General features: G+C 36.2%; 1 protein-coding gene across 2 annotated transcripts; it reads right to left on the bottom strand.

The window, feature by feature from the left end:
- Positions 1-13: 13 nt before the first annotated feature.
- LOC121369377 (mucin-5AC-like) lies at positions 14-10,854 on the bottom strand. 2 transcript variants are annotated; one of them, XM_041494436.1, is made up of 10 exons: positions 10,212-10,854; positions 9,082-9,154; positions 7,078-7,188; positions 5,768-5,859; positions 5,204-5,303; positions 4,225-4,280; positions 3,252-3,830; positions 2,680-2,806; positions 2,038-2,092; positions 14-428 (listed from the first exon to the last, which is right to left on the bottom strand). In XM_041494436.1, the coding sequence occupies exons 1-10, from the start codon at positions 10,243-10,245 to the stop codon at positions 21-23; spliced, it is 1,635 nt and encodes a 544-aa protein (XP_041350370.1). In that variant the 5' UTR covers positions 10,246-10,854; the 3' UTR covers positions 14-20. The 2 variants fall into 2 exon arrangements, 1 of the variants encoding a protein (XP_041350370.1); XR_005957610.1 differs by lacking the exon at positions 14-428 and adding an exon at positions 1,342-1,456 and having other exon boundaries at positions 1,520-2,092.
- Between the last annotated feature and the right edge of the window lie 1,983 nt (positions 10,855-12,837).

Genomic DNA, 12,837 nt, shown 5'->3' with positions numbered 1-12,837 from the left:
TTTCCTTTGTTTTATTTTTTTTATTTCAGTTTAAGTCTGTCGTACTCCCCTGACCGCCTGCTTTCATTATCACTACACTGACTAAACTCGTCTCGTAGTCTGCTGTAGGCGTGGCGAACAGCCAATGGCGTTAAGTCTTTACGTGTCACGTGATCAAGTGTGTCATACGTTGTAGACGTTGAGCTTCGCGGAGTAAAGGAAAACAACCTGGGCGTGGCCATCTGTCTGAGAGAGGCGTATATTTGATCGTCATCATTAACAACTGACGTGACGTCACTAGTAGGGCGTGACGCGTTTCCCCGCCCGAGGACCTCAGTATATGTGTCAGTCTCTGTAGGTGTAACCTGGAGTTCAGGGTTACACCAAGTGATGGCCAAATCTTCAGAGTGTAAATTATAAACCGGGTTGTCGACTGGGCGTGGTATCGTCTGAAAAAATAACATAATATAATATAAAGTTACAAGACAAATGAATATTAAACAAGTGTCCTGTGAGATACATGATACATCATCAAAAGTAGGTCGCAGTGACCTAGTTCAGGCACGGCGGAGCCGGGGAGCCGGGAAGGGGGCCTCTAGCCCCTCCAATAATTATAAATCAAATATATTATTGGTGATAAATTTTCGTGAAAAAATACACTTAAATAGTGCTGGATTTACCAGCATTTGTCATGATGAATTTTACATGTAGAAATAATAAGTGTGTTTGTTTTGTTTAACGACACCACTAGAGCACATTGATTTATTAATGATCGGCTATTGCATGTCAAACATTTGGTAATTTTGACATATAGTCTCAGAGAGGAAACCCGCTACATTTTCTCATTAGTAGCTAGGGATCTTTTATATGCACCAGCCCAACGACAGGATAGCACATACCACGGCCTTTGATATAGCCTTTGAGAAATGGCTCAATGGGCCCACAGACGGGGGTCGATCCCAAACTGACCGCGCATCAAGCGTCCCGCTCCTTTACTTGTAAAATGCAGGGAATTGCATTTTAGTTCATATATTTTACGGGGGAGCTTTGCGCCCTCGATCTTACAGTCAGTCCCCCCCCCCCCCCCCCCCCCAAGTATCTACTTGCTTCCGCCGTGCCTGTAGTTATGGTACGCAACACACCGCCATCCCAAGTTCTACTTGCATGCAAGATCTGATGACGAAAACGTTTACGGACGAACGGACAGACGGAGCACGCCATAACACAATGCGATCCACCATATGATTCTCGAAATTACCAATACTTTTTGCGAAACGTTTAAAACCATCTGTGTCCAATCACTACTGGTGAGTTGATCGTCCTTACATTGTATCCACTAGCCATTAAATAAAACAAACTAACTTTTTTACTTTCCCACATATTTGTTTTATTACATTAAACAAATGTTGTCCTCAACAGTCACTTCCACACTTGTACATGACATTGATACAGGTTTGTTTGACATGTGTCACTTTACCTAGCTATGGCACGTCTTCACAGCTAACTAATCAGTTTTCTATACAGACATGTGTCACTTTACCTAGCTATGGCACGTCTTCACAGCTAACTAATCAGTTTTCTATACAGACATGTGTCACTTTACCTAGCTATGGCACGTCTTCACAGCTAACTATTCAGTTTTCTATACAGACATGTGTCACTTTACCTAGCTATGGTACTTCTTCACAGATAACTATTCAGTTTTCTATACAGACATGTGTCACTTTACCTAGCTATGGTACTTCTTCACAGATAACTATTCAGTTTTTTATACAAACCACAGGACCAGTGTTTAAAGAATTCAGATTTGTCTAGATCAACACCACGTATTTTAAAAAGTATTTAAAGAAGATATCCTCCTGATAGCTTTACAAAATGACGGTTTGTTGTGTTAGTTACAAGAATAATATCGTCTCATAATTGTTATGTGTATGTGAAGATATTTTTAAAAATGGTAATGTGAGCTTCCACAGTATTTATGGAATTGCCCACACTTGTGACGAAAATAACCTCCATCTGTAAGACTATGGGGTGACGTATGGGATATCTTACTACTACCTTTTGTGGGGTATTATCATTGTAGATGCTGTCCTCGGTTCGTGTAGCAGGCTTTCTGAAAGACAGATAGTGAAACACAATATAAAGTTTTATAGTGATTTAAATTATACATGACATTCGTTGTTGTGTACATCTAGCTTAGGAGGTGTGTGTGTATGTTTGCTTTTTGTATATGACCGCGAGCGCGTGTGTTGTTATGCGCTGTTGGTGTATGTGTGTATATGTGCGCGCGCGTGCGTGTGTGTGTGTGCATATATGTGTTTATGAGCGTGTGTGTGTGTTTATATGTGAGTAAGTGAGAGAGAGAGAGAGAGAGAGAGAGAGAGAGAGAGAGAGAGAGAGAGAGAGAGAGAGAGAGAGAGAGAGAGAGAGAGAGAGAGAGAGAGAGGGAGAGAAGAGTAAGAAGGGTATGCCTTTTTGCTAATATCAATGACAAAAATGCGTATTAATGTTAGTTTTCAATGACTGATAAGATCCCATTGACTTTTTTCTCCAAACCACTGTCAAATTCACAGAACCTTTTAATTTATTTTATTGAATCGTAAACGTTTTACATAATAACCTTATTACCATAATATTAATCAAGACAAAACCAGTCGCATATAAATGTGACGACTCTGACACTGACGTGGACAGCCGTACCGTTTGTTTCTGAGGATACACCACAGCACGATGATGACGGAGGCGAGGACGATGCCGGCGAGAACTCCGCCCACGACGACGCCGATCAGAATCCGGGTGGACGGGGAGTGGCGGGCCGCCGCCTCGGCTGAAAACACGTTACATACATAAGAGAGCATCAATATATTGACGTTTATAACCGTATTACCAAACACCACCAAACCAACATGAACAACATGTAATATAGGGCTAGATCTTAGTTCTTTAGCACTTGCATATCATTCCTCAACAGTTCTGACCAAGGCCAATGTTAGTTGGTGACTACCAACAGTGACTGCTGACTTAGACACAAAACGTCAGATCTACTATCGGAGACAACACAGATAAGAAGTATTTTACGTGATTTCAATCAAATTGTGACGTACGTGTGACGTAATATATATTTATCTTTACATACATTCACATTTAAACAAAATTGTTTTAGGAATTTCATATAACATGTTTTTGTTGTTGTTATTTTTTTTTTTTAAGTTAAAAATATTTATTAAATAATAAATTGCCGAGTGCGAGATTGACGTTAAAACTAAATTTACCGCTTGGGATTATTTCACTCTCTGTGTTGGTGTATGACGTATACACTGAGGATGTCGACGACGACGACGGCGACTTTGTTGCTGTTAAAACGCTCGATTTTGACATGCTTGTTAATTCTGATGACGTTGTTAACGTTGTTGGAACTGATGCCTGTGATGTCGAGGTGTCTTTAGATCGAGATGACATTGTGGACATTGTTGATGTTCTTGCTTGTGATGTTGATGTTATCGCATATACTGATGTTGTGGATGACGTTAATGTCAATCCAGTATGTGTTGTTAATGTCTCTGTATATCGTGACTGCGTCGTATATGTTGATGTTTTCAATCCCAGTGGTTGTGATGTTTTTACATTTCGTAACGACGTCGTGGGTGATGTTGATATTAATCTTTGTGAGGTTGACGAATTTAAGGACGTTGTGGTTGTTGATGTGTGAGGTGATGTTGCTGTTCCTCCAGGTGTTGGTGTAGAGGAGTGCGCTGACGTTGTCGTCGTCGTTTGAGATGATGTCAGGTTATGTGATGCTGAATAGTTTATACTTGTTCCTTCTTGTAAAGTAATCACTAAATTATGAATACCTGAACAAAATATAAAAAAAAGAGTTCGATATGATTGTCATCCTAGCCATCATCATCAACAATAACAACAACAATAAAATAAAGAAAGAAAGAAAGAAAGAAATCTAAACATAAATAAATATAATTATTAAATAAATATAAATATTAAATGAATGAAGGAATAAATAAATACATAAATAAATAAATAAATAAATAAATAAATAAATAAATCCATTTCAAGTAATTCCACCTTATAATATATAGTATAATCATATATACGAGCATATAGTTTTACTGTTTATCAGAAACGGAACAAATCCACAAAATCTTAAAACATTCCTTGGAAAAAAAAACCCACTGACAATTTAAAAAGTGACATTTAACAATAATTAAGTCTAGATTACTATAAACGTACATTGTGAAGATAAGGAACTGGAACTTTTTAAGCAGGTGAGAAAATCCAACAGAGATCTGTAAAAGAGTGTTGTGATGAGTAAACGAAACGAATCACGGTAAGTAAAATCAAACGGGAATCGAACATAAACCATTCTGTATTTTACAAGACACTGACTGCTGTTATGTACACACATAGTAAAAATACAAAGTGTATATTGGGAGAATTCGTACCGTAGCAATTCGAATGTCAGTTCGTAACGTCAACCCCACAAGCAACAAACAACTGAGACGCTCACATAAATGAAGGTAAATGGGAAATACCGCTAAGTATATTTACATTTAATACTGCCATTAGGCACCAATACGCGACATAGACATCGCACACCATGTTAGTAATAAATACTGTTCAGGGCCGTACCCTGATCAAAATCCTAGGGGAGGGGGTTCACTACTTTTTATAAACAAGTGAAACAAATTAAACCCCGAGATGTGTATGCTATTTTCTGAAGTAAAAAAAAAGATAAAAAAGGAGATTCTCAAGGGGGCAACTGCCCCTTCCCTGCCCCCCCCCCCCCCCCTCCGGAGGGTACGGCCCAGCTGTTGTGATGGATATACCACACAGTAACGTACATACTATATATGTATGTACGTGTATATCATTTTAGAAGCTGAGATATGTAGACGTTTAAAAATGATAATGTATTGTCCTACATAACATATAAATGCTCTTGGGATGTTATAATGATACAACACCCATAATGAACTACAAGAAAAAAACGTCCTTTAGCTACTCAGTTGGAAACATTATTTAGCTAAATAGTTGTTATTTTAATTATCTTCTCTGGTTGCCAGTTTTACTTTTACTCCACTTGAGAGTGCAGCAACGTGCCTGTCAGTTTGAATTAAAAATGTATTAATCATGAATGTTGTAAGTGTATTCCGTCATTGATTTATTGCAGTAGTTTAGTAATGAATGTATAAGTATTTTTAAGACTTACCTGTTACCGTTTTTCTCATTGTATACTCCGAGTTTAATGTCTATCCTCAGAATGATTTCGTTATCGTGTGTAGTCAGTGTATATTCTGCCACCAGGAAAGCTAAAACAGAGCCAGAAAACATTAATTAATATTATAATCATATAAACATCCAAAAATATGTTTTAAACAATATATATTTCCAATTATTGGAATGGGATTAGCAAACAGGTACTCGCCTATATTAACAACATGTTTTTAAACTGATGAGTTTAGGTGTAGGCTTATACGTGGATGTTGATTTGTCTACAACTTATAGGCATAGTATGTTTTCCTTTCAACCAGTGAAAATAACAAAACATTTCTAAGAATATATAATAATTCGTTTCCATTAATGACTTCAGATTTGAAGATACATACTATAAAATTTATAAAGACATTGTTATTTATTGGCCTTTCTTTCTATGAATGTAAATTCGACATCTTTTGCTTAATCTGTCGCCTCTGTTCTCCGTGCCTGACTCTTACAGACTGGGCCGCATCATCTAATGTTTTATTTAGTGAAATAACAGAGAACGTTAACTCACACGTGTACGGTAAGGTAGCCGTCATTGTCGTGTTACTCAACCGGCCTCTGTACAACACAGGTTCGGCGTGACACAGCCGGGTACACACACCACTGAAAACAAACAAGCGTGTAGGAGAGACGTCTAACAAGACGTAACGCAAACTGTCAAAGTAACATGATTTAACTTGACCTTTACAGAAGATCTTTAGACACAAACGATTGTTTGTTTAACACCACCAGAACAGAATTTTAATTCAGCGACTCTTACATGTCAGACAACCGGCCTCGGTGGTGTAATGGTTAAACCATCGGATTTTAGGCTGGTAGGTACCGGGTTCGCATACCGGTACTGGCTCCCACCCAAAGCCAAACGTGTAAGGCAACAACACTAATGTCTCTGGCACTAAGCACTAAACATTAAAACCAGTAACAGTCTGTCCTGGACAAACAACAGCGTGATTGAACCTTAATTGGATATAAGCATTATTAATTGCGACACATGATCAAAAGAATAATAAGAAAAATCCAGTCACTAAATAAGCTTATTTCACGAAAAGAGGACAACATATACCCACCCACATTTTGATTTGTCAGTCGTGGAGCCTAGTTAGAACAGGAAATAACCCAAAGGGTACAGCGGGAAGGGTCGATACCATTGCCTGTCGTATTCCAGATGAGATCTCTCAAGACGGAAATACATCCAGTCTCTAGCGGGTTTGTGATAACGTACAATTTTAGTTTATAAACGAGGCGCTAAATAGAGAGATTCACGGAGTCGACCACTATTTTGACAAATGCCCCTTCGACTCTGCATTGTGCAGAGGTACAGTGTTGATCACTGACAATGGTTTTGTTGTTCACATTGGTAATGCTCATTCAAACTTTCCCCCACTAGATTATACGTTTTGATTGAGTAAACTAGTCTGGGAATGGCATTCCTCTTTGTGACGGTGCCAGAAGGACGAAATCTCCAGTAAAAGCTGTCCTCCTATAGACGAGGTACTAGATACAGATTCGTGGAATCAATCTTTATTTTGCCAAATGCCCGTTCGACTTTGCATTGTGCAGAGATACGGTTTTCATCATGGATAATGGATTTTTTGTTCTGATTCACCATAAATGACATAATGTAATTTGTAATGCCCTGTAATAAACAGGCACGTGTTTTAACACGACGTTTTCAAACCAAAATTCTCTTAAACAAAGCTGCGTAAAACATGTTTCAGTGCATATTCTAATAACTTGTAGAAAAATGAATTGCGTGTTTTGCAAAATAGTTTTCATAAATCTATAAACAATGGACTATAAGTGTGAATAAATCTACTGTACGTGATATCCTTTATCTTTCTGCAGCAGCTGCTGAACCAGGAAGAGAAAAGCCCTCCATACTTGCAGCATACCCCCACGGTACTTCTGTTGCTTGAAAACGGATTAATTAGTCTGGAAAACAAAACGATTACAAATCAGTCATCAAGTAAAATAGACGTACATGTATATAACGTGTGGTATATCTGCATGTCTTTCTGTATGTGTGTATGCGTATATATAAATCTGCCGTGTGTGTCTGTCTGTTTATCTGCGTGTGTATATATTAAATATACATAGATACATACATATATAAGAGAGAGAGAGAGAGAGAGAGAGAGAGAGAGAGAGAGAGAGAGAGAGAGAGAGAGAGAGAGAGAGAGAGAGAGAGAGAGAGAGAAATCGTCACGAATATTTTTTAATATGGAAAATATCAACCGAGTCTATGTTAATCGGTATTTGTCGAGGCTCTGCCGAGACAAATACCGATTAACTAGATGAGGTTGATATTTTACATATTATATTAAAAAAACACGAGTAGCGAATTCTATTTATCCTATAACACTTCTAAAATAACATTTTTTTTTTTTTTTTATAGTAAATCACAGTACTAAAGTCGCCGCCATCGATAATGTGACGTCATGACGACTAGCACATATTAGTTTGACGTCACGCATTTTAAACAAATCTTTGAAAACGTTACGCTCAGGTACACGGGTCTTGTTGGCTTGTAAGCAAATGACCCATCCACAGCAACACATTACCCAGAGACCTTGCAAATTTGCATACCATTATTAACCGGGTTAATAAAATAAACTATCACATGGGTTTATGACATGGATATCATGGGTAAGTTATAGGATAATTATATATATATATATATATATATATATATATATATATATATATATATATATATATACATATACACACATATATTTATATATACACACATACATGTATACAATATACAATACAATACAAAAGTGTTTTATTCAACTTTAATGCCTCCAGCCCACAGTACATCTATTTTACTCAGTTGCTAACATACACATTTAAATGATATATAGAGGATTCGTCACGAGTATTTTTTAATATGGAAAATATCAACCGAGTCTATGTTAATCGGTATTTGTCGAGACTGCCGAGACAAATACCGATTAACTAGACGAGGTTGATATTTTACATATTAAAAAACACGAGTAGCGAATTCTATTTATCCTATAACACTTTTAAAATAACATTTTAATTATTATTTTACTAAATCACAGTACTAAAGTCGCCGCCATTGATAATATGACGTCATCACGGATTAGTTTGACGTCACGTATTTTAAACAAATCTTTGAAAACGTTACGCTCAGGTACACGGGTCTGGTTGACTTGTAAGCAAATGACCCATCCACAGCAACACGTTACCTTGAGACCTTGCAAATTTGCATACCATTATTAACCGGGTTAATAAAGTAAATTATCACATGGGTTTATGACATGGATATCATGGGTAAGTTATAGGATATATATATATATATATATATATATATATATATATATGGTATACATTCAAATTTCAATACAGTATATAAACGAGTACGTGGAGTATGCTCCGTTACAAGCATGGCATATATTTCAGTTTAATATTAAAAAAAAACCCCATTTCAGACCCAAAAAAAGAAGCTGAAATCGGATTAAAAGAAATACAAAAACAAAATACATGTATATACATGTATGTATGTATGTATGTATGTATGTATGTATGTATGTTATGTATGCATGCATATGTGTGGATGTGTGTGTGTGTGTGTGAGAGAGAGAGAGAGAGAGAGAGAGAGAGAGAGAGAGAGAGAGAGAGAGAGAGAGAGAGAGAGAGAGAGAGAGAGAGCGAGAGATATATTGTATTTATATCTATTTTGATCACCAACATAATATTAAACTGAAGCTCACACGCCGTTATAAAGCAAAACATTTATTAGGGACCAGTGTGAGATTGTGAGAGTTGATTATGAGAGTTGAGTTAACATCGATGTACCCATTGTGGCCTGTATCACCGTGAGCTTCACCTGTCTGTAGTGTCACCCAAACACAGATACACACAACAGCCACTGAAAGAATTAAAAAAGGACTAAATTAGGTACAACAACAAAATAGTATTTCTTGTCCAGAAAAAAATATATATGTATAAAGAAAATTAAAAAATAATTAATCATTCATGGTTACGCCAAAACCTTGAGATATATTTTTATAAATATATCCGCCAGAAAAAGTAAAGACAATGAAGTTCTTTGAACTCTGACGTACGGAGAAATGAGTTTATAATTACGTGATAGGAGGTTACTTTTCTTTAAAAGAAGAAAATAAGCATTAATGGTATTACTGATTTAATTATTTCTACATTTTTAGATGTCAAATGTTCGAAATAATGTATTAAAATTTTATTATCAAATATTAATTTAAATGTTCGTGATTAAGCATAACTAAAAGACTTATTTACCACAATAACGCCACATACACATACATGCAGACTAGAGGTGTATTATCGTAGTTACCAGTGCCATATTTCACAATTTTTAATATCTATTTTGTCATATCTACGAAGTAATCCACAGGTTTGCATAATTAACTTGACAGTATCAAATTGATAACGCGCTGTCATTTGGCGTAAACAGTGGTTTTCCCTAGAATATCTGGCAAAGATATGAAAGCCAATATAAAGATCAGAAAAAGCAGGCTGTTATTCGTTGTCAAATCATTATAGATAGAATGTGTACGAAGCCCCCCCCCAAAAAAAAAACCAAAAACAAATCCCAACAAATAAACCAACAAAACCGTCCCAAAAAACCCAACGAACCCCGACAAAGAAACAACAAAGCAACCAACAATCAAAAAGCAAAAAATCCTAACCAAGCATGAAAGCAAGCAAGCAAGCAAGCAAGCAAGCAACCAACCAACCAACCAAAAAAACAAATAAACAAAACAAAACAAAAATACAAACAAATAACAACAAATATACAGATACCCTTCAACCCTCTGCCCCAAGGCTCCATAACACACACAGTTAGACGTTGGTTTGGATAGCCGACATTACGCAACTTTTGAAGAGTCGCCTTAATATTTAGAACAATTAATTTAATTAAAGGAAACTAGCAAATGAACACATACCTGCTGTTTGTATGAGTCGTCGAAAGGAATACATTATTTCTGGAGGGCTGAATTCACCGACATGTCTTCAGAAATAAACTCAAATTTGTAAATCCATTTTCGTTTAAGCCAGAAATGCGCATCGACCTAACAGATGCTTTGCATTACTCATACATCTAACAGAAATTTATTATGAACTAATATTGTATGAACATAATCTAGCTAAATCGAGATCATACCACACAGATAAGGATTGGACGTGTTTATGATACTCCCGTTAGTTATACAACTTTTTTCTTTACTGACTGAATAACCAACCTACACAAGAGGCGGGTTGAAGGTAAATAAACTTAACTTATAGCGTGGACGAAACGCTGTTTAAACAAGTATTGACGTTCTGATCGTCGTATTGAGCAACTGGGTCAGTGTATGACGTGAGCGAATCATCATCTTGTACAGGTGTACACTCCCCAGCACGCTCTCTCGTAACGAGTGTTTAACGTGTAGGCGGGAACAGCTCCACTTGTCTAACACCACTGTACTCCCCTCACTGTCTTACAAGACGATGGGTGGAAGCACGTGGTGGGGTATTGTTCGAACTTTCGGAGGTCATAGCGTGTGAATGATTTGACAATTTTTTTAAAAACAGAAATACCACCTCTTGAAATGTTTCGTTCGTGCATCAGTCCACGAGGGAGATTGTCGAAAGTGACCAATTAGTACCACATTTGAGAGGTATGTATGGTGGTCGTAGTGGTGATAAGGTGTTTGTGGGGTTATCAAACACGAATGAATATTGTTTATCTAATGCAATGCGCCTACATGTACTTAATACTTCTCTGTAACAGACTAGGATAAGTGGATTTTTAAAAAGTGTTTTGTTTTAAGTGTGTCAATAAAGATTTGGAATCTGATTTTGAACTTGATTATTGAGATATTTCAAGATTATGTAGTGATTCCTTGTTTAAACAGCGGTTAATGTTCTACTGAATAAATATTCTTTTGCACTGACTGCTTAAAAAAAGAATGCAATTGCCCCTTCTAGTGGAGTCTTCGATATACCATTACAGTGTTAACAAATAAAAGTGTATTATTTTTAACGAAATTATCTCACCTACTATACAGAGTTTTGTTACATTTACGTTTCAAAACGCGGGTTCCATGTTTGTTTTACTTTAAACTAACATAATAATATTTACTGAATATGTATATTATACCTTTCGTCATCTTGTGTAAATATATATTTGAAAAAATGACGTTAATGTTCACTGAACTGACGATCTCATAAAATGGGTGGAAGGCCTATTCGGTTGTAAATATATATGTATCTTTAAGACAAGTGGAGCTGTTTTATATAGACATGTATTAACAATGGTCTGGCCTTGTTACTCGCAGAACAATGTCCATTTAAAAGATATCTTTGTCTCTGTTTCATTTCTGTGAATGTCAGTCTGAAATATTCATGATTTTGTTTCCTGATTCTGCAGTGTTTGGTTCTGTAGACAGAATTTCATTAATGTGTAATGGTTATGTCACAAGGAAGTAGTAGTCACAATTACTCTACTGGTTTGTTGCTGGTAGGTGCTGGGTTTGAATCCCGGTACCGGTTCCAACTAGCAGTGAATGCGTAGATCAGTAAACAAGTGTACTGTGCGATGCACTGCACTAACTAACTAACTAACTAACTAACTAACTAACTAACTAACTAACTAACTAACTAACTAACTAACTAACTAACTAACTAACTAACTAACTAACTAACTAACTAACAGCTATTGATATATTAATATCTGACCCGAACAGTTGAGCTGTCCGTGAACTTTAAGTGAATATCACTACTGGTACATCAGAGGCTGTGGTATGTGCTATTCTGTCTGTGGTATGGTGCATATAAAAGATCCCTTGCTACTAATGTAAAAATGAAGCAGGTTTTCTCTCTAAGACTATACGTAAAAATTACTAAATGTTTGACATCCAATAGCCGATGATTAATAATACATCTATGTGCTCTAGTGGTGTCGTTAAACAAAACTAGCTTTAAAAAAAACCCCTTGATATACACATTTACATGAACAAGAATTGTACGGAATTATATGTCTCGCCTACCATAAACATGTTCGGTGCAGTGTTATGAACATATTCATAGGTGCAACTATATACCAAGTTTCATTGATCTAGGACTTGTAGTTTCCGAGAAACTGATCTAAATTTTAACGTAAATGTTGACGCCGTCACCGTCATCGCTTCCACCGCCGCTGTCGTTGGGAAACAAATACCTATATCTCACCTCTTTACTTCGTAACGACAAGACAACAGTTAGAAGGAAATATTATAATATACAACATCACACAATAAGAATTAGAAACTATTTTAATACAACTGAATAAATACATGTATTGCAATTTTTAATACAACGGGAAAAAACCTCTAATCATTACTCTTCGACAGATAGTATTTTAAATTTTAAAAGTAAGTTTTATAATGAAATGGTTCCATTAAATATACCTATTTGATTAATCAGGTACACAAGTCTAATTCAATGGAGTAAACAAAAGTGATAAAATAACTTTACAATTTAACTAATTACAAACACGTGGTTTTCTTATTCATCTTTTGTAGAGGTTCAATCCAGTGCTAGTTATCAGTA

Source organism: Gigantopelta aegis, chromosome 3, assembly GCF_016097555.1.
Source record: "Gigantopelta aegis isolate Gae_Host chromosome 3, Gae_host_genome, whole genome shotgun sequence".
Taxonomy (NCBI): Eukaryota; Metazoa; Mollusca; class Gastropoda; order Neomphalida; family Peltospiridae; genus Gigantopelta; species Gigantopelta aegis.
Note: the sequence above shows the minus strand (reverse complement) of the source record. Positions and strands in the feature narration are given on the sequence as shown.